The sequence below is a fragment of the Lissotriton helveticus genome, chromosome 9, assembly GCF_964261635.1.
Source record: "Lissotriton helveticus chromosome 9, aLisHel1.1, whole genome shotgun sequence".
NCBI classification, from domain to species: Eukaryota; Metazoa; Chordata; class Amphibia; order Caudata; family Salamandridae; genus Lissotriton; species Lissotriton helveticus.
In genome coordinates, this window is record NC_136070.1 from 66,981,312 (window position 1) to 67,004,756 (window position 23,445).

At 45.4% G+C, this 23,445-nt stretch overlaps 1 protein-coding gene across 1 annotated transcript; it reads left to right on the forward strand.

Annotated features, from left to right (window-relative positions):
• The first annotated feature begins 22,620 nt into the window (after positions 1–22,620).
• LOC144782626 (small ribosomal subunit protein uS12) lies at positions 22,621–23,121 on the forward strand. The gene has a single exon (XM_078661986.1). It carries the CDS (start codon positions 22,646–22,648, stop codon positions 23,075–23,077), a length of 432 nt encoding a protein of 143 aa, XP_078518112.1. The 5' UTR covers positions 22,621–22,645; the 3' UTR covers positions 23,078–23,121.
• The last annotated feature ends 324 nt before the right edge of the window (positions 23,122–23,445 follow it).

A 23,445-nucleotide genomic window follows, 5' to 3' on the forward strand; every position in this document is an offset into this window, starting at 1 on the left:
AGAACAGCTCTTAATGCCTATCACTTACAAATCACTATACAAAGCTCATCAGTGTAGCAGAAGACAACCAAAAAACTATCTTTAAAATATTTAAATCCTTCACAAATTCGGCCAGCCTAGAATGTGAAATACCTCCTTCACAGGAACTGTGCGATTACATCGCAGTGTTCTTCGAAAACAAAATTAGAGACCTTAAGAAAGACTTTCTCGACAATTTACCCCAGCACTCCACTGCCATAGACACAGGAATTAAAGAACTTAAGGATTTCAAAGAAATCAGTCTAGAATTATCCATCTTGTAAATCAGGCTCCCGTTTTGACCCATGCCCACCCAAAATCCTACATTCATTAGTGGGCATAGTAAATCCCGGCATTAACCAAATTATCAACACCACATTTAAACTCGCTAAAATCCCTGACCTCTGGAAAACGGCCGCTGTCAAACCCCTTCAAAAAAAGAAACTCTCGGATCCCACCACTCTCTCCAATTTGAGACCCATCTCTCTCCTCCCCTGTTTGAGTAAAATTGCCGAGAAAATAGTTAATACACAACTGAATGAGTTTCTGGAAAACTCAAACATCCTATACCCCAAGCAATCTGGTTTCAGGCCGGGACTTTCAACTGAATCAGTACTGCTCCATACCACAGACACCCTTAAGTTCGCTCTGGACCAGGGTAGGGAGGCAGTGCTGATTCTGTTGGACCTTTCCGCGGCTTTCGATACTGTCTCCCATCACATCCTGTTAGATAGATTGAAGCAGGTCGGAATAAACAGCAAAGCTCTTGCCTGGATAACATCATTTTTGGAAAACAGAAACCAGATCGTCACAATCGGCAGCTACAAATCTGAAGGAAAACTGCTTTCCTCGGGGGTCCCTCAGGGATCCTCCCTGAGTCCAACCCTCTTTAACCTGTATATGTTACCTCTACTTTCACTAATTGACTCCTTCAATATTGAAGCATTGCGTATGCAGATGATACACAATTGATCCTCACCCTAGATAAAAACTCCACCACAGCAGAAGAAAAATTCCATCTCTGCCTCACCGCGGTTATGAAGTGGATGGAAGCAAATCATCTCAGATGCAACAGCTCAAAAATGGAAATCTTGCTGTTTGGAAAATCCAACGATTTCAAACCCACCCTATGGTGGCCCTCAAATTCAGACCCCCCCGCCCACCACAGTAGATACCGCAAAAAACCTAGGCATTAAATTCGACCCCACGCTCTCCTTTCATAAACAGACACTTACTGTTGCAGGTGTGTGCTTTCAAACCATAAAAAACTCTAAGAAAATTCTTTGATCTACTCCCCCTGCATGCTAGGAAGACCGTGGCATTGGTCCTGTCACGCTTGGACTACTGCAACAGCTTATACGCAGGAACAAAAAAGACGGTGGTAAAAAGACTGCAAGTAGTCCAGAACTCCGCCGCAAGGCTGGTACTTGGGCTCCCAAAGCGTGCTCCCTCAGCCGAAGCACTAAAGATTCTCCACTGGCTGCCTATCCATAAAAGGATCCTGTTCAAAGTCCTAACCATTACGCATAAAGCCATAAACAAAACCGGCCCACTATACCTGAGAGGCAAAATTAGGCCCTACATAACCAAACGAACCCTGTGGTCCACATCAGAAAATTTACTCACCATCCCCAACTTTAAAATGAAAACCCGGGGAGGCAAAACCTTGGCAGCACTTGGTACAAAGGCCTGCAACATCCTGCCTACCCAACTTAGGCACACCCCGAACTAACCCACTTTTAGGAAGCTCCTAAAAACCTGGATCTTTGGTACCCCAGATCATCAAATTCTGTCGCTAATATGATCCTCTCCACCAACCTCTTGCTGCATCTCCCCTCTTTTTCCCCCTCCTCCCCTGCAAATCCTTCTGCTGATGTCCGAAAAGCGCCAAGATGATGCTCATTGGAGTGAACGTTGCGCTATACAAAACCCCATTCATTCATTCATTTATTTCACTGTCCAGCCGAATAAACCGGTCCAGCGCTGGGATGTGCTTCACCCCTCTCCAGCCCCTCCTGCTCATCTCTAGTGCCTGGAGACATCATGTGGAGTCCAGTCCAGCATCAGCCTTCTCTTCACCAAGCGAGGATGTGACGTGGCACACAGTGTACCTACCGGAGGTTCTGTAAAAGACAGCAGACACTCAGGAAACCTCAGAGATGTAACTAGTTTAATGCAAAACTAGCCAGGAAACATCAAAATATCCCAAGTGCATTTGCCATTTCAATGGACCAGAGGTTCGCCTTGTGGTCAGTTGGAGCATGTAAACTGCATACATTTCGGCACTACATTTACACACATTTTCTCAATATAATTGAGTGGAGGAAGACCACATGGTACAACTGAGACTAAAGATAGACATTAATGAGCAGATGCAGGGCACCTCTCTTGGGAAGAAGGTGAGAAGACCTTGAAGGAGATACAGCGAGCTAGAGTAAAAAGGCTCACTTCACTTCATTGTTCCAACTTCAGAGCAAGGCTACACTTGCTAGAACTGTGAGGCTAAATGTGCATTGTACAACACCGGATAAGACAATGGCAGTGTAAGTGCCCCGTGTGCCAGGCTCTAATTCAAGGCCTACGTCCCTTAATTATATGTAGAATGCATTAATTGGCGTTGCGTGTCATCTGCTTTTGGGATTTTAACGGCATCATGCACATCTACCCCGGTTTTCCGGTTTAATGACCATTTACCAGCACTGTGAGGGTGGCATAAACTTTTTCTTAAACTCTTGGCATGACATGAAGTGAGCAAGAATTGGTAGGAAGCCTATCTTGCTAATTTAAGGGCAGACATTGACAGTTTTAAGGGTCTGCTTGTAAACTTTTAGGAGTCCTAGGACCTCCGTTATTTGTGGAGGTGAATATTTATGCTAGCTTGACTTATTTTTAAGATGATCTCATCAAAATAACCAGTTTTCAATAACTACTGGCTCCCAAGAGCTCGCGTATAAGTAACAAGGTATCAACATTTTCTTTTAATCGCAATGTAAAAGGGGTTGTTTTTAGCTCTTCAAACTTTAACAATAATGACACTGGCCCTTAACTTTATGTATAGGACTGATTGAAGGTTAATATTTGAACCAAAACACAATACATGCTAAAGTTTTCATCATCTGTGCGTGTATTTATAACAGGCCTCGATCGTTGTCCTTACCAGACTGTTACTTTCAAGCAAATTGATGTTAATAATATGCTTCCATGGTCTTTTAGCCTAGATATTCATTTTTCGAAAACGCTTCAATTTATTCAATCAATGACTCTGTGTGCACTCAATAAAACAAACATCCATCATTTGTTCGTCCACCTACCCACCAATCCGTTCTTAATTTGAGCTGGTGGTTTCTGGTGCTCGGCAGGGCACTTCATTATCAACACTGGCACTTGTGACAATCTGCCACAAGGTAGCGCTGTCTGCCTAATTCAGAGATGACCACTACAGCAGTTAATTATTAAATCTGACAGAGACTTCTAGCTACAGATTCCTTACCTTTGAATTTCCCAGGCTTCAAGCGGGATCCGGAAACTTCCTCGAGCAATACCCCTTGCGCTCGCCGTCGGGTGGGTCCATTTGGCTCAGCAAGACATCGCCGGCGTTATTAGCTTCGGTTATGATGTTGCGATCACCTATATAGGCGCCACCCAGGAGCTCAGACTTCAGTTCTTTTCTTTCCGTGCCAGTTAAGCGCTGCTCCGGAGAAGAGCTACCTCTGTCGCTTTTTGACAGGCCTTTTTCGACTTTTGTTGACTTCATTATGTTTTCTATGTTTGCGAGGATGTCTTCGAGGAAGACAGTGTTTAAATCGTGCTGTACCTGTTAGCGCTTGATGTCGGTAACCAACCCCCACCTCGTCTGTCTTTGGTGTTTCCAGCGCAACCACGACTCAAAGTTGTGCTCGAACTGTTGCGCCATGGCTCCAAAGGCCTTGCGGGAGCCGGCTATGAAGCGTTTATCCCAGCAGTCGACACAATCCAGCAAGACTCCACGGCGCTCCCGGTCTCGTTCGAAGAAGCGGAGGTCGTGAAACCGCTTCCAGAGACCCAAGTCCTCTTTGTCCTACTCAAGGTCATCGGAACAATCTGGCACAAGAAGAAGAAGTCCAAGCCAACTTCATCATCACCTCGACTATCGTTCATTAACAAACGAGGTAAAGCGCACGGACGCTCTAGGCATGGTTTTGTGGAGCCAGGGTCGACTTTGTGCCTCCCTCCCTTTCCGGGAGCTGGAGCAACCCACACTCAAATTAAAGCATTTTACAAGGCCATGCACCACATGTTTGAGCGGGCCGACCCCTCTGGTGAGGGTCAGAAGGGGCCCCATCTGATTTGAATCGGTCTGCTCCAGCCATAGCGCAGGTGAAGCCTCGCGGATCCGATCCCAGAGCCGTGACGCCAGCGGTCATGCCATTACGACCTTCCCTGGCGTCAGACCCGAAGTCGATGCCTTCTGGCCACTCGCGGTTCTAGCCCTATCCTTATACAGATGACACGGAGTCGGAACGGCATCGCTCATCGCCGATTCCAACGTCGATAGAACTCAGGGGTTCTATGTTGTCACCTGAACATTTTTTATGATGTTTTGGACACAGGAGAGGATTGGGAGGGGGTCTATGGACCCTCTAGAACACCAGGATGTTTGTGCAGAGCAGATGGACTTGTATGGACGAACTTGGGGAGGCCAATGGACTAGACGCGTCACCAGATACTGGGTATGCTCTCTCACCAAATGTGGCTACGAAGGAGGAGGCATCTGATGCCATGGTGGTCAAGAGAGCAGCAGAGGTCCTCGGACTGGAGTTGCCCTCTGTGCAGGTCAGGACGAATCTCCTGACCGAAGTGCTTCAGCCTAGGGATTCCACCTCTGAACCCCTTTTGCCCTTCAATGAAGCACTTACTGATGTCCTTCTAGGCATGTGGTCCAATCCTAGCACAGGGGCTCCTGTGAATAGGACGATTGCATGCTTCCATCGCCTGGCTCCATGTGACCTAAAGTTCCTCCGCTGACACACCACTCCGGAAAGCTTGGTGGTGCAGGCTTCTACCTCCTCAGGCGCGTTCTATTTTGCCTCTCTGGATAGGACATCCAAGAGGCTGAAATCACTTGGAAAGATGATGTTTTCCTCTCCAGCCGGACATTGCGGTTGGTGAATACTGCATGCTTATTGGGCCGTTTCTCCCACTCCCTTTGGGAGACGGTTGTGTAAGTGCTGCCACAAGTCCCGGAGGAGACCCAGTCTGTGCTCTCTCAGGCGGTTGACAGGAGAGTTGCAGCAAAATTCACCATAAGGTGTGGCCTTGACATGACTGATTCGCTGGGCAGAACGATTTCATCGACAGTGGCCTTGTGGGCCACGCCCACAGGCGATATCCAGGCAAATTTGATGGACATGCTGTTTGATGGATCCCGTCTTTTTGGGGACAAGGCAGACTCGGCCCTAGTGAGGTTCAAGGACTCTCGAGCTACGGCAAGATCCTTGGGCCTCTCTTCTACACCTCGTTGCCAGTCTAGCTTTCACCCCTTTCATGGCAACGGAAGGGGGTTCCAGCCGCGTCAGCCCTATCCCAGCCACCATCCTGCACAGACTTCCCAAATTGTGCAGGATGTGGACACTGTTCTTTCAGTCCAATGAATGGAAGCCGGAAGTCATTGCCCACCCTGCCCTCGGCAGCTGCACCCTCCAAGCACTCCTAGCCTGACTCTGCAAGACCACACCCCTTCAGTTGGTGGGAGAATCCATCATCATCTCACCCATTGGAGGTCCATAACATCAGACAAGTGGGCCTTGCAGATCTTTCAGGAGGGCTATTCTCTGCCGTTCCTTTCTTTTCCTCCCCCCATTCTGCCAAATCAAGAACGGCTGGCAGAGGATCATTTAAAATTGCTCCAAGAGGAAGTTACAGCTCTCCTGGTAAAGGGAGCTATAGAGAGGCTCCAAGATTCAGAAGTAGGCAGAGGCTGTTATTCCCTCTACTTTCTGATACTGAAATAGATCAAAGGGTTGAGGCCCATTTTAGATCTTCGGACCCTCAATCCCTTCCACAAGAAGGAGAAGTTCAAGATGCTTACTCTAGTGCAAGTCTTGTCTGGTCCAGACCAAGAAGACTCGATGATAGCGTTAAACCTGCAGAATGTGTTATTTCATATCCTCATCCTGCTGGGCCATAGGTGTAACCTACGGTTCAATGTAGGCCACAAGCACTTTCAGTTTACTGTGCTCCCCTTCAGCCTTACCAGTGTCCCTCAGGTGTTCACCAAGGTGATGGGTCGTGGTCGCAGCTCATTTGCGCAGGTTAGGGGTATCAGTCTTCCCCTACCTCGACGACTGGCTGTTGAAGGCGTCCTTGCCCCAGGCTGTCGACCCCCACCTTCAGACTAGGATGAACTTCCTGCATTTGCTGGGGTTCTCTATAAACATGCAGAAGCCGCACCTGACTCCTTCCCAGATGCTCCCTTCCATCAGGGCTGTTCTGGTCACAGAGGAGTTTCTGGCCTCTCCTCCCGAGCAGCGAGTCCAGAATATTCAGTTTATGATTCTGATGTTTCAGCCTCTATACTGGATTTTGGAGAGACTGACTCTAAAGCTGTTGGGTCTTATGGCCTCCTGTTCGTAAAGCATGTCACATGGCATATGCAGGCTCTGCAATGGGACCTGAGGATCCAATGGGCGCAGCATGGGGGAAATCTCATCGACGTAGTCCAGATCTCGGAAGGAACTGCAAGAGATCTGCAGTGGTGGTTGATGAACCGCAATTGGGTCAACGCCAGATCCCTCTCTCTTCCCCAAGCAGATCTCACAGTTGGGACAGCTGTGTCACTTCTGGTATGGGACGGCCATCTGGGAGGGGTGGAGATCAGGGGACACTGCTCTCCCAAGGCGGAGTCGGAGCTCCACATCAATTTGTTGGAGCTTCGGGCGATTCGGTTGGCATTGAAGGCATTTCTTCCCTCTGTCAATGGGAAGTTAGTGCAGGTGTTCACGGACAACACCACCGCCATGTGATACTGCAACAAGCAGAGCGGGTGGAGTTGTGGGCCCTTTGTCTAAACGCCCTGCGTCCCTGTAAATGGCTGGAACAGCAGGGCATAACTCTGATGATTCAACACCCTGGCAGGTTGTCTGAACGCCAGTGCGGACAAACTCAGCTGTCGATGCCGTGCAGATCACGAATGGCGTCTCCAGACGGAGATGGCCTGCTGTACTCCTTTCCACCCCTACCACTCCTGTCCAGGGTTCTGAAGATCAGGAAAGACCAGTCCCAAATCATTCTTGTGGCTCCGGACTGGGTGAGGAGAGTGGTATCCAGAGCTTCTGAAAATGAGCATCGATCCTCCGAACAGGCTGCCCCTTTGGGAGGATCTTTCTGTCGCAGCAGCAGGGGAGGGTCCTCCACCCGAACTTGTCAACCCTTCGCCTCCGTGCATGGAAATTGAGCCGCGGCAGTTGATGGCTTTTGACCTTTCTCCTTAAGTATGCAACAATATTTTGGCGGCTAGGCAGCCCTCTACTAAGACGGTATATGTGTGCCATTGGCAGAAGTTTGCATTATACTGTACAGAATGATCCAGTGACCCTCTTTCTGCTTTTCTTTCCGCTTTTTTGCGGCTGCCAGCCCAACCCTCTCTTTTTAAGTCTCCAATTGTAAATAAGTTTTTGAAGGAGCTGTTTTCCCCCCACACCCTTTGTTATACCGCAGTGGGACCTTAATTTATTCCTCACTTTTCTTATGTGTGTGCCTTTCAAGCGACTGCACAGTTGTCCCAGCTAGCTGCTTACGACCAAAACAGCATTTCTAGCAGTAGCGGCTCGCACAGGTAAGAGCGGTGAGGTGTGGTGGAGATCTGGAATTTACAAGACGATGGGCTAAGTAGTATTAAATATATAAATAAAACCACTTAATTTGCGCTCGTCGCAAATTGTTCACTCTCAAACCTCTGGTTACGCCATTACTGCCAAACTATTTGGTATGTGCAGCTGCTGAAGAACGTCCCAGCGAGAGACAATTTACCCCCAAAACTAGAAAGGCGGTGGACCCTGAATACACACTTGCCATCGCCTGTCGGGCCCTCTGGTATCTCGGTGGCTAGTATATTTTTAATTTATTTTCACAACTTTAAGCAGGTCCTGATGAATGCCCCTGAACCCTGCTGGGATCAATCTTCACTTTTTTGCAGCCATGAGCCAATGCACACAACCTTGTGACATAGTGCAAGGTTGTATGTGTTCTCTGTAACATAGGTGTTATACTGGAAGGTGTTCCTTCCAGTGCAAAACCTATGCTTTAAGGCCCTTTTGTATGTATGTTGTACAATGCACACATGCAAAGCCTCAAGGAGGTATAAGATGTTGGTGCAAATTCCTGTCTACCAATGTTTGTAGATATGGCTTTGTGTCAAAAACCATGGAACACCCCCTTGATGCAACATAAGTTCTAAAACGCACAGCAGCGTACAGCTCAACTTTGCTTTACTTTGGGATACAACCCAAAACAAATCCTGAATTGTGTTGGAAAGTAACCCTTCTGCCCCCATTTTGTGCTATGTTTGTGTCATAAAAGTGACTCAATCCTGACGCAAATCTTTAGTAGAAGTGGCCCTGAGTGTTAGTAAGTATGGATGAGTGAGATTAAGAGTGAATGCAAATGACTGAGAATGAATATTAATCAATATAAGGGAATGTAATATTATGAAGAATGAATGAATGAGTGTGTGTCAGCGACAATGTGATGTAATGCTTGTGAATCTGATGTTGGCCTTGGCATACACTGAAGGTAATTATTGTCTTATTGAGACACCCATGGCAAAATACTGCTCTGGCATACTTGCAGCAATTTTTGGCATGGCAGACCCCTGAGACAAAATACTGGAACTGGCACACTGGGGTGAATCTTGACATAAAGAGCACCAATGGTAAATTACTGGAACTGGCAGACTAGGAATAATTCATGGCATTTAGGGTAGCAATTTGAAAATGCTGGCATACTTGAGGACATTCTTGGCATATGGACACAAGTTGCTGGTACTGGCACAATGGGGGCAATTCTTGGCATAAAGGTGTGCACCCTGGCATGTGGGAGTGTGGCAACCAAGACAAAATATTGGCTCTGACATACTGAGTTCATTTTTGTCATAATGTTCACCTATGGTATATGGACAGCATGAATTGCAAAATTCTTTCACTGGCATATTTTATATTGTTGGGTCTCGCCTGCTACCGTGCATGCATTTTATGCACTCTTGATTGTGAGAGAGATAGTATACAACATGGGGCTTGGAGCACACCCACTGCGTAACATTAGTTGCATTCATTGTAACTTCTATTTGCTGCTTTCTAATCTACCAGTGTGTACTGGCTTCACTTCCTCTACTTTGGCTGGAGCATGGACCAAGTACTGATTGCTTCAGATTGATTGCTGTCCTTCCCCTAATTGCGTTGTGATTGAAGCACTGCTTTTTAGGTCTCGACTATTATATCCCGCAGGGATTAATAGCTCGAACCTATAGCAGGGGAAACAATCTTCTTGAACAAGCGGATAGCGTCCAGTTCATGTGGTGCACTCGTGTGAGACGCGCATGCACGACAAACCCATCAGCCTCGCACCAGACTTCAATGAACCAGCCACATCACACCACCATTTGCCTGTCCCCAATCACACTTCAAGGTCTGCCGCTCCACGCCCCCCACCACTCTCCTACTTCCCTCCCACCTCCCACGGCCGCTCTTCCCATTCACGCGCTTCTTTAATCACCAGTTCCTCTTGGTCATCTGCCGCCACATTCCTATATTTACTAGGTCTTGCCTTGCCTATCGCGTAAGCGATTTCAATGGCGAGAGATTTAGTAAGAGGGGCATTTGGAAGTGCTGCCAACGGATTGTGTGTCGCTTACGCGCACAATCACGTGCTTTGTGCACATGCTTCCATTTGCCACCATGCATCTGTGAGCCACTTCGTGCGTGAGCCGGCTCCTCTCCGCCCCCTTCCTCTCATGGCCTTTTGATCTGTATCTGTGAGCCACTTCGTGCGCCAGCCGGCTCCTCTCCGCCACCTTCCTTTCATGGGCCTCTGCATTTCGATCTTTATCTTTGACGAGTCTTCCTTCCCACAGTGAAAAACGCATGCCACAAGAGCCACCCCCTCATACCGCCCACCACACTGCTTATTTAAAAAATTATATTTCTTTGCAGTGTTATATAGCACCAACTCGACCTGAAGGGATCAGAGTGCTTTATCCCTCTTCATTTAATAGCCCTCCCCCTCCCAGCACACGGGCGTCTAGCAGCTTGTTACACCTTTGTCGCCACTTAATCTCCTCGTGTCGCCCCCCACAGCTCCTACAACACTGCTTTTGTATATATTTTTTGTGCAAAATTATAAAGCGTAAACTGGACCCGAAGTGATCAGAGCGCTTTACATAAACAGCATTACAGATGGACACATTACATTTTCAGGCATGGGGAGATTAAATGATTTGCACCAAGCACAGGATGCCTGAGCCGATACTCGAACCTAGTTCTCCATCTTGAAGGTAGGCTGCTCTGGCCATTATCCCACACCTGACCGCTGCTCAGTGGACTGTTTACTTCCTGCACTGGCTTCATTAAAGGCTTACAGCTGCAGTTTCAATTACAATGCTCTTTGCTTCTGTGTTTATTAAGCTTCTGCCACCACAATCTCCTCGTGCTGACCCCTCAGCCAACACAGTTGTTTTTTTTGCACCTTTGCCCCCACTTAATATCCCTGTGCCACCCCCACCAAGCCACCCCCTCATACCGCTCACCACACTGCTTATTTAAAATTATATTTCTTTGCAGTGTTATATAGCACCAACTCGACCCGAAGGGATCAGAGCGCTTTATATGATCACCAGTTACATTACAGATGGACACATTCCTTTTTCAGGTACAGGGAGATTACGTGATTTGCACACAATTACAGGATGCTTGAGCCAACGCCGAGATTCGAACATGGTTCCCCAGCTTCACGGTCGGCTGCTTTGGCTGTTATGCCACATCCGGCCGCTGCTCCCTCCTCCCCTGTTCCTCCCTCTTTCCTCCTCCTCATGTGGTCACTCAATCTAGGCACTTCGTGCGCCAGCCGGCTCCTCTCTGCCCCCTTCCTTTCATGGGCCTCTGCATTTCGATCTTTATCTTTGACGAGTCTTCCTTCCTGTGCGCCGTCACCGCCACAAATGCCTGCAGTCTCTTCCACCGCTCCACAGAGCCACATTAAACTATAAAACAGCCCGAAATACCCACAGTGAAAAACGCATGCCACAATTAAATACCCACAGTGAAAAACGCATGCCACAAGAGCCACCCCCTCATACGGCTCACCACACTGCTTATTTAAAAAATGTATTTCTTTGCAGTGTTATATAGCACCACCTCTACTCAATGCAACATAAAGACACTTTATCTGTCTATCTATCACACTCACTCTATCGCCATCACTCTATCTATCAATCGCCCTCACTCTATCGCCCTCACTCTATCTATCTATCGCTCTCACTCTATCTATCTATCGCCCTCCCTCTATCTGTCTATCACACTCACTCTATCTATCTATTGCACTCACTCTATCTATCTATCGCACTCACTCTATCTATTGCATCACCACAGCATCACTCAGCACCACCACAGCATCACTCAGGGGCACCACAGCATCACTATGCGCTACCACAGCATCGCTGAACGCCACAGCCTTACTCGTAGCCACCACATCACTCAGCGCCACCACAGCATCAATCTGTGCAACCATTCAACAACAACTGGTTAAAATATGTTCTCTCAATGTTTCAAGCTTTATTACAAATGTCACAAAAAGATGTTAATATTTCACTTCTGTTCTTGGATTTTCGTCACAATAAAATACAATGAACATAATCTTCACAAAAGTTATTTACAAAAGCTATTGCCATTATAAATTACAATAACTTTAATTAATTATTAATGATTAAAAAATTAAAAGCCATTATTTGTAATATCAATACATCTAAGTCACGTAAATACAACACATATTGCATTACAAATGCTATAGGTGTCACATTTGCGAAAGTTAAAACTATTGGCATTGTAAATGACAAAGCTAATAATTTCGCTATTTTCAAAACCAACACATAAATAAAAAAATTGTATTTACAATACCAATAGCTCAAACTTTCCTAATGCGAGACCTATTGCATTGAAAATGCTTGTTTTTTCTTCCCTGTCATCCTTGTTGAACCTCTTTCCATTTGTAACCATGTTTTGGTATGCCACACACACTTCTAATAAGGTCTTTTCTCCTTTGAAATTAATGTTTATTGTGACAACAGATGTTGTGTTTCTAGATGTATTTTCATTAACACATGTTTGCTATTGCTTTCTTTATGTGATAGGAATGTTTGCCAAATGACCTATCTTTTCCCCACATGGGGAGCTTAACAGATTTGCTCAGGATCGCATGGGTGTTGTGCTGAGATCTAACAAGCATTGGCAAAGCCAATAGGGCTCACCTTTGAAACTATTGGCTCTGCCATTGCCTTTTTGTTCCTGCTATACAGCATGAGCGTTGCCGACTTTAGCAATAATTTGTAGCGTTACTGTCTAGCCGCTTGGAAAGGCACTTTTTAAAAAAGGAAGGGTATTGGCCCTTGCTGCATCATCACATTTAAAAAAATATATAGTTTGTCACTCTGCAAAGCATCATCACTGCTGTACGGCATGATTGCAAAACATTGTCGCTAGCTCTTGCAGGCAAGATTTATTGGCTTTGCCAATGCTTGTTGATATATGGGGGGGTAACCCTTGGAATATGGTGACATCCATTACAAAAGGCTGGCCCAGACCCAATGGAGGTAATTTTTTTGGGGGGCACCCACATTTTAAACAAAATAGGGTCAGCTTCTGGGAAACGTCAGGTTTCATTGGCTTGGCTCACCGAGAGGATTTGAATATTTAACGAGGACCCTTTCAGTGCCTACGGCATTTTAGAAAATGTATGTGAAAATTGTGCTTTAAAAAGCACAATTTCACCTATTCTTTTTAAATGTTTTTCAGAGGGAGATACCCCTTAGAAAAAATTTAGCTTAGTCACTCACTATAATATAGGGCAAGTATTATGTCCCAGAACATAGACATAGACATACATGTGTCCGTGTTATACTGTTAAACTAATCATGCAGTTATTATCGTCCTTCAGAAATATCATGTGTTGTGAATTTAGGGTTATGTGACATGCCTTCCTGGAAAAAATAAAGGCCAAGGGTCATATGGTGCGACTTCCTGTGATATCATTAACGCCAAAGGATATGTGATGTCACTTTCGCTAACCCTAGCTTTTTTGTGAACCAATGCCCATTGTTGCTCCCACCCTGGTCTATCTGTGGTCTAAGCCTATTTGAGTTCAGTTAAAATGCTATTGTCTGGGAGGATGTGGCATAACAGCCAGAGCTACCAACTGGGGAAGTGGGGAACCAGGTTCAAGTGTCGGCACTTGGCTCATCATTCTGCGACTCTGGGCAAATCACTTAATCTCCTCCGGTGTAAAATAAAAAAATGATTGTGTGCTTTTGTAATGTAACTAGTGCTCCTGTAAAGCTCTCCTACACCACCGGGCGAGGATTTGGTCTATAAAATGGCAAAAAAACCTCTCATTATGGATCATTGTTTTTGCCTTTTCCAAATTTGTTGTTCAAAACAAGCTTGAAATCCTTTATAAACTGCAATAAAAACCTGTGTAATAGATAATAGGGAGGCATAAATGACACTTTCACACAATTCTATACAGCGCTACTTTAAGGGGACCCTAGGGATCTTGTGTTGCAAACCAGTATCTAGAAGAAATTAATTTTTTCGAGTACATTGGGATCTATTAGATGACTTAGAGGAACCCGTGTCAGAAAAGGAGAGAAGAAGTACCATCCTGAATGATAAGGCTTCTGGGCTTTGATGGTCTCTCTAATTCTTTCCATAAGATATTTGTTGACATATTGGCTGCTCCCATGATCAAACTGTTCGCAACATACATAGATATGGGCAGAGTCACGCCTGCAATGATGGAGTCAACCTGTAGTCTCCCACTAAAGCCTAACCAGGATTGAAACATCTATGGATCTTACAGGCCCATTGACCTGTCAAATAACAACAGCAACATCTGTGCTACCATCGTCACAAGTCGAAGTTGATATATCTGACCGCAAAAAGTCTCACCATGCCTAACCGGTTTGTCCACCTCTAAAGCATTGAAGCACGTACCTCTGGGAGACTTTCCTTCGCCCGCCGCACATTTTTATTGAGCCCTCGGAGCCTGCTGAGCCCGCACTACCGCACAGCCACCCACGGTCTCCTCCTGCCGCCGCTGCCTAATTACATCCAAGCGCGGCCGCAGTGGGGGGGAGACCCAGGGGGGACTACGAAGACCACAATCCTCCGCGGCCGGAAGCCGCCTACAACCGCGCCAGGAGGCGTTTAAAACAACGAACAGCCTTGGTGGAGCGGGAGACTGTCCACCTCTAAAGCAGTGAAGCACGTACCTCTGGGAGACTTTCCTTCGCCCGCCGCACATTTTTGTTGAGCCCTCGGAGCCTGCTGAGCCCGCACTACCGCACAGCCACCCACGGTCTCCTCCTGCCGCCGCTGCCTAATTACATCCAAGCGCGGCCGCAGTGGGGGGGAGACCCAGGGGGGACTACGAAGACCACAATCCTCCGCGGCCGGAAGCCGCCTACAACCGCGCCAGGAGGGGTTTAAAACAACGAACAGCTTCCGCGTCGCGGGACCGCGCGCGGGCTAAGCCTGGGCAAAGGGTGGGCCGTCTAGGGGCTGCAGGAGGCTGGGCTGGGCCCGCCCCCTAACATTTTGTCTATGACTTTACCTTGTCCTTACGACTCTGCACCAAGTAAGCTGTTTTGGTGACTGACCTTAATTACTTACTGCTATTTGGATGTTTTTGACTATTTGTTTTTTTTATCTGATTATACCTTATTAGGATGTCTATATGTGTGGAGAATTCTTTACCCCCTACTGTAGGGGTTTCCATACTTGGACCTCTAGACAAGTACTTTCTCTGGGCAAACAAGGAAATAGATAGGGAAATTGCGCTGGCCGAGAAACGTGCCGAGCGCCGCTTCTCTATTGAACTCCTTAAAAATAAGCCCCACATTTTGCCCCAGAAAGAGGTACCAAATCTAGATTCACAAAATAACACCTCACAAAATAACACCTCTTTACCAACATATACAGATCCAGAGCTATTTAATACTGAAAACATCCCTCTAATCTTTCAAGATAGATCATCCCCTCTACATATTATTGAAATACATGAGGATATTATCCTCAATGGTTCCCCCTCTATATAGAACTCCCTTATTGATTTAAATTTACCAACAGTGTTAGATATAGCCTCTCAGTCCAACTTAAATGCTACATCTCCCGTATTTAATTTACTTGTGGAGGTGGCGACACCTATGGAAACGCATTTGTTGATACCAGAAAACGTTCCTAAGGAAAAGATACAAAAGAAGAGACATAAGGGAGCACACTGTTCTCCACCTAGAAAAAGAAGGAGAAAGGGAGGGGTTAGAAAAGGGGTCAAATCCTCAAAAACATCTTCATCACCTGTGATCACAACATCTACGATATCTAAAGAAGTAGAGAAGGACGTACAAAGTGGGCTCAAAACAAAAACAACTTTGGTGCCAGAAGCTCTGCTGGCAAAAGGGATGATGGAGGACATTGAACGCCTCCTAAAATCCTTTTATTTGCCACTCTTTGAGAGAGTCAAAAGGTTAGGGGAAAACATGGATCGTATCGTAGCAGCTCTAAGTCTACATGAAACCCCAAAAGAAATCAACCCAGGGGAAACCCACATAGCAACTAAATATCCAACACAGAAAATATCCTTGCCACAAATGGTTAACCCCCCCAGACCAGTGGCTATGCAAGCCTCACATAAAGAGAAGGTTAATTCAGGTCCCCTGAAAACTTCTGTCACCAGAAATCCTCCCCTAATGAAGGCACCAAAAATTAACCAAGTAAAATCAATTCACAGAAATAACGTTGATTTACCACCAGAATCATCGAACTACGTTATTATCCTGACTGGAGTTCCCGTCGTGCCAGTAGGAGGTATAGAATCCAACATCAGCCTAAAAAATGAAGTTATTCACTGGTTGCGGAATAATAGACCCCTTCCATCATATCTGAACGGAGATATAATATCTGTAAGACGGTGCAGCTGGGTAGGTGTGCGGCCTAAAGACATTGAGGGTGATGTGGTGATAGTAAATTTCAGGGACCACAGAGTAGTCACGCACATCAGTGATTGGTTTCCAGGAAGAAAGGAGGGTAGTGTTTCAACTCGTAATTTGAGTTATTTTTATCCTGAAACTCTGATTATGCCCCCAAACTATCCATCAACACTGGGCCGCCCTGATTCCTTCCAACTCCCCTACCGTAAACAGCATCTCGCTACCCCAAGACAGTATATAAACAATCACCCGCATTTTCCTTCACTTCAACACCCAAATAGGTTTTTTCTTCCTTTTGGTAATGATCATCGCCCTACAAATCCAAATGCGTATTGGAACATTACTTTACACAACTTATTTGAACCCTTCTCAGGCTTAGATATAAAGGAATGACTTAATCCATTTGCTCTTCAAATAGGAAGCACATGTGAGTGCTCGAAAAACTGTAAACCAAGAGAGGAATTCTTTCTCCCTTCTCCTATTCCTATGAGCAAAGTGTCTGAGCCTTTATTAGATATGGGGGGGGATCATAGTGCATCTAAATTAGACCTGAATGTGAGACCAAAGATTGGTATCGAGCCCTTGAATCCCACGATATTACAAGACACGACGTATTGTATGTCTGATCTAGAAATAGATACAAATTCACCTAAACCAAAATGCACCAGAACAACAGGTAGTCAAGTTAGTGTAGTGTCCTGGAACGTGTGTGGGCTAGTGAACAAAGTACAAGAAACAGCGTGGGGAGAATTTGTTAATAACATTGATATTTTTTGTGTTCAGGAGACCTGGGTTTTAACTGAAATACATCTAGACGGTTTTAGAACCTTCCCTGTCCCAGCGGTACGTTCCAGCCATGGTAGGCATAAGGGGGGATTATGCGTATATCTTTCCAACCTTCTGAACGCTAGCATTACCCCGGGAAGAACAAGCTCACATTATTTTCAATTGGTCACTATCTCACTAAATTCTTCTGATGTACTGGTTGTTGTTAATTTTTATAACAATATTAAGAATTCCGACTTTACGGATGTATTAACAAATTTGACACGTGAATTTAGGGGCATAATAAGTGTAAAAGGGAAAGATTTAATATGGGCTTGGGTAGGTGATTTTAACCTAAACCTATGTGACAGCGAAACATGTGGGTTTCAGGAATATGGGGTGGGTGAGACTGCGGGTAGGAGTCACTTTCAGCATAATGAGAAAGGGGAAATATTAAATAACATCATGGCCAACTTCAACCTTGGCTTTGCAAATAGGTTGTGCTCCCCTAAAATGGAGTTCGCCTCTACCTTTTTAGCAAGGGGGTCTCACTCAGTCATTGACTGTATTATCATGCCAAACAGGTTTGCCGGTCGGGTGGTCAAGTACGAGATTCCTACCATCGGACTGAGCGACCATTTGCCTTTGAAAATGCATGTTAGTGTCTCAGGAAATAAAAGTACCTCCATAATTGAGACCCTTATATGGTCGCAAGATCTAGTAGTGGCACGACAAAATGGTCTTGCTCTGAAATGGAGCTCGGTAGACCAAATAAAAACTTTTAATAAAATAGTGGAAAATGCCTTGTTTCCCATAATGGTATGTTTAGAAGAGAAGTCATCAAATGAGGAAATTCTGGAGGCATTTAGTAATATCACTACTACTATTCAGAGTGTTCTAACTAGGTCCTGTACCAAAAAAAGTAATAAAACTAAGGGCTGGTTCGATTCTCAATGCACAAAGGCGCACAAGGCCCTTAAGTTAGTATTAGGAAAAAAAACGAGGGATCACGAGGAAATAATGGCACATAGGAAGGCATATAATCTAGCTAGGCGCCAACGAAAGAAGACAATTAAAGATAAAGCATGGCAGGATTTATTGAAGGCCGCTGAGAGTAAAGATGCAAAATTATTTTGGCAGGTAGTCAATACACCTTTTTTCAACAACAAAGAGATGGCTAGGATTGAAATAGCCATTGACGAAAAATCCTGGATAGAATTTTTTTCCAATGTCTATAGTAGCTGCCAGGGGGAATCGCAAACATTGAGTAATTTTCTCCCGATTCCACTTGAGTTTACCCTTGAGGAGATACAAACGGCCATAAGCTCAACTCAGAATAATAAAGCCCCGGGACCAGACGGGATCCCCAGTGATCTTTATAAGATGAATATTGACCTATGGGCCCCACTTTGTTTGCGGGTCTTGGGTGCATGTTGTGCCAAAGGCTTCATTAAAACATGGGCAGAATCAATGATAATTCCCATCTACAAAAAGGGCGATAGGGCAAGCCCATCAAACTACAGACCCATATCTCTCCTGGACTCATTAATGAAAATTGCAGGGAGAGCGGTCCTGGCTAAAATACAGACGTGGGCCGAGGAACACGATATTTTACCCCTTCCGTGAGGCCGCGATTCCCCCCGTGGGCGGCAGCCGCACGAACAGGGCGGGGCCGTGATGAACCCCAGCCGTCATCAGCACACGAGCACCGTGGAGCGTGACGGCTGGGGTTCGTCACCAGCATGGAAGGGGTTAACCCCTGTACAATATGGGTTCCGTCCAGGGATGGGCACGGTAGAGCAAGTCTTAAATTTTGTATTGCTACAAGGGAAGTATACCAGGGCCAAAGATGGTTGCTTGTATGCAATATTTGTCGACCTCTCCTCTGCCTTTGATTGCGTAGAGCACACAAAACTTTGGGAAATATTAGAGGAGATTAATGTGGACCCAGCTATAGTCCTTTTTTTGAGACAATTATACTCAAGTGCATCGGCTAAAGTAAGGTACGGATTGGGGGGGGAATGCACGGGGTCCTTCTGCATACAGAAGGGGGTGAGACAAGGCTGCGTGCTGGCCCCACTACTTTTCTCATTATATACGAACAGTCTAGAAAAGGAATTGGTGGCCAGTAACATCGACTCACCAAGGTATGGCAATAAGCAGATAGTTTCCCTCCTGTATGCGGACGACGCAGTGCTGATGGCTAGGACTAAGGTGGGAGCACAAAAGGCCCTAACTAAGTATGTAGAATTTATGGAGGATAGAGGCCTTAGAATTAATGCCAAGAAGTCTTTTGTGATGTGCTGTGGTAAAGGCGGTGGCAGGTGCAAACAACTTAAAGCGGCAGGCCTCCAAGTAGAACATACCAAAACATTCCCAAACTTGGGGGTTGTTATTGAAAGTTTGGGCGCCTGGGGCCCGGAAGTGAAAAATAGGACCCTAGCTTTTAAGCGATCGATCGTGGCTGTCATAAACTACGCAAATAAACTGGGTAAAATACAGCCGGGAATTATGCTCAGTATTTATGTGGCAAAATGCAGAAGCATTGCTCTCTATGGTGCAGGGATTTGGGGGTACCAGGACGTAACATCACTTCAAATTGCTGAAAACAATTTTTTTAGATATCTGCTGGCCCTTCCAAAGGGCACATCGGTTTATAATTGCCACGCAGATTTAGGAATGGATTATCTAACTGACCTGATTAGAATCCAACCAATTTTGCTGTGGCGCAGAGTCTGGGCGCACAAGAACTTGGCCTAAACCAGGAAATAATTAGAGATGTCATGGCCCTTGATAACGTTAAGCGCATTCAATGGCTTGAGTATGTCAGGAGGGTGCTGAACGATATGCAAAGGCCAGAATAGTACAGTAACCCCAAATTAATAGGGGCAATCCCAAAGAAAGTATTGAAACACCTATGCATGGAGCATTTTAACACAATAAGGCTTGGAGGGGAAGTTATGAAGAAAACTGTGCCCGAACATCAACTCCTGCTGTTCATTAACAGAATACAACCCTATCTAAACCTTGTGACTCTGGGGTTTGAACGTTTCATTTTAACCAGATTCAGATTTAATCTATTCCATCGCCTAGTGACGTTCCCAGCTAAAAATGATTGGCATAGAAGATGCATAGAGATGGTGCATGGCGGCAATGTAGGCCAGCGTATCTGAACTTGCAGCAATTAGGGAACCCTGCATGTATAATGTTTATGACAATGTTTTTAAAAAATGTTTTAAGATTACGGAATTTATTATGAACTGCTAAATATTGGATAGATTCACTTTAAGGATTTAATACTTTTTTTTAAGTCAGATGTTATTTATTGGTGTTAGATTGTATGGATGTATTTTTGTATGTACTTGCTTTTATGATTTTTAATACTGTGAAAATCGAATAAAGCTTATTGAAATTGACAGCATATGTCTTGCCTGAACTTGATTGACAAAGTGCCCAGGGAAAATGTGCAATAAGACCGTCTTTTGCCAGACTCGGAGAAGGTTCTTGACATGGTGGACTAAGCGTCTGTTCAGAGGATCCTGTCTAGAGCTGGCCGGGGTCCTAAATTTCAAACCCTGATTTTACGACCCATCAACTTGAATCTAAGTGATGTTTCGGCTTTCAGACCCGATACTTTTAACAAAGGGACGAGACCGGGATGCACAATGTCCCCATGCATATTTCCCATGACAATGGAACACCTATTTCAAAAAGTAAGCACTAAACCTGGGATTATGGAATTGTTGGTAGTAGGGAACAGATTAACATTGCTCTGTTTCCAGAAGAGGTGCTAGACTGCCTGACCAACCCCTTGGTCTGTTTACCCAAACTGTTGGAAGAACTGGAGAATTTCCAAACAATTTCGGGTTTTTTAATTAATTTTAGCAAGTCTGTTCCAATGGGAGTGGGACAGTACACGGATAGAAGTAGCAGTTAAGGACATGGTTTCAGATAGTCCCGAGTTGAGATCAAATGGGTGGGAATTGTGCTGCCGCCACATAGTAATAAAATATATTTATTTAATATCACTCCACTTCTAGGCACTCTTTTTGAAGACCTTTACAGGTGGGTGGTGGCTTAAAATTTCTTGGGTATGCCGAATTAATAGTGATAAAATGACCTTATTTCCAAGGCTTCAATATCTAGTTAGAACATTACCTTTGATCTTTTTCCCCGGACACACTTGAAACTATACAGAAAAAGTATTGAATGGAATTGAGAACAATAAGTCTCCTCGACGATGTATAAATCTCAGTGCAATGGAGGGGTTGGGGCTTCCGAAATCCAGATGTATTTTGGTGGCAAAAATAGCTCCAGCTTTCATAATGTCCTCACAGTTCAAGATTAAGCTCTGGTGTCAAGTGGAAGACACACAATTGATGGAGGGAATGCAGAACAAATCAAAACATTCTCCCCCAGTCAAGAGATCTGGGTTAAATCCGTCATTCTTTTGCTCACCATGCCACCTCAGTTTAGACCTGGCCATATGCAAATCAGTCTTGACCCTGTGCCTCATGGCAACAGTCCAGCCCGAATTGCCAAGCCAGGTCCTCACTGGACCGGAAACAAGCATCCTAGGACCGGTTTCGGGGTTTCACCCCTCTTCAGCCAGGATAGCTTGATTCCAGTGGCACAGTGAGCCCAGGACCCACGTCTGGGCATACCTTGCGCACTTAGGGCGAGAAAGCAATAGACACACAATTGATGGACGGAATGCAGAACAAATCAAAACATTCACCCCCAGTCAAGAGATCTGGGTAAAATCCATCATTCTTTTGCTCACCATGCCACCCCAGTTTAGACCTGGCCATATGCAAATCAGTCTTGACTCTGTGCCTCATGGGAACAGTCCAGCTCAACTGCCTGGTGTCAAGTGGAGTGAGAGTCTTGTAGGGCCTGCTGTTTAACCTGCTCTGGCTGCCACTATTGCAGAAACTTGCTGAATTATACTTACATTATATGATTTGGCGTAGAGTAATGGACTCCTATTGAGCACCAACCTACCCTCTGACCCCACTCCCGGTAACCCAGATTTCCCGCGGGGGTATATTCAAGCTTGGCGGATGGTCAGGGTATACCTTTGGGTATGTGTATGAGGGTTAGTGCGCCTAAGAGTAGAGACCGAAGAGCAAACACATTTCTTTGAAGGCCACAGGACCGTTCTAGAATTGCACAGTTTCTACCCTGGCCATGCTCCCCGGAGGTGAGTGTAAGAGGAAGTAGAGAACTGACAAAAATGGAGGGAATATTCCAGCAGGGGGAGATTTCAGTTCATTACAGCATTATATAGAGCCCTGGAACTAATACCACCTTTACAAACACTCCTATATGTGCAGAAGTTGTCAGAAGATCTGGATCTAGAAATATCCGAGAGTTTCCGGATACTAATTTGGGAAAGAGTGTCTGAATCTTCTATCTGTCTTAAATACAAAGAAACTGGTTATACAAATAATGCTTAAGTTGCATTTGACACCGGTTTGCTCGAGGGCAATGTGCAGGTTCCAGTAGTTATTGGGGGGGTGAAGAAATGGGCACACATTTATGGTCAAGTACAGGGTACCAGGTCACAGGTTCTACATACTGTTAAAAATATTTCTATTGTGCCTTTCCGCTCCGGAACCTGAAGCTGACACGATGGGGAAGTGCCGTGGACTTCGTACAGCTAGGAAGCTTCGCATTCACCGTCGTGAACAGAAATGGCATGACAAGCAATACAAGAAGGCTCACCTGGGTACTGCTCTGAAGGCCAACCCCTTTGGAGGAGCATCTCACGCCAAGGGCATCGTCTTAGAGAAAGTTGGTGTAGAAGCTAAGCAGCCTAACTCTGCCATCAGGAAGTGTGTCCGAGTACAGCTGATCAAGAACGGCAAGAAAATCACAGCTTTCGTTCCCAATGATGGTTGCTTGAACTTCATTGAGGAAAACGATGAAGTTCTTGTGGCTGGATTTGGTCGTGCTGGTCATGCTGTTGGTGATATCCCTGGAGTCCGTTTCAAGGTTGTTAAAGTAGCCAACGTTTCCCTGTTGGCCCTGTACAAAGGCAAAAAGGAGAGGCCAAGATCTTAAATTTGTTGGATTGTGATCAGTAGCACAATAAATATTTTCATTAACTCTGAAAAAAAAAATATATATATATTTCTATTGTTTGGTTGCTGCGGGATCCCTTGGGGGTCTTGGGGGGGGGGGGGGGGGCGGGGGTGTTGATGTAGGGCTGTATCCACTGTTGACCCCAATCAGAGGGTTTATATCCTGTTGATTGCGGCTACTTTGCCAGTAGCTCATACATGGAAGGCCTCTGATTTTCTGTCAATGAAACTGCTGTTGAGTAAAGCTTGGAAGCTCTAAGCTATGGGAAAGCTGACCGTGTTTGTGCAAAAAAAAAATTAGCCTAATATGAAAGGACTGGGACCCCTTTCCTCGCATATCCTAAGAGG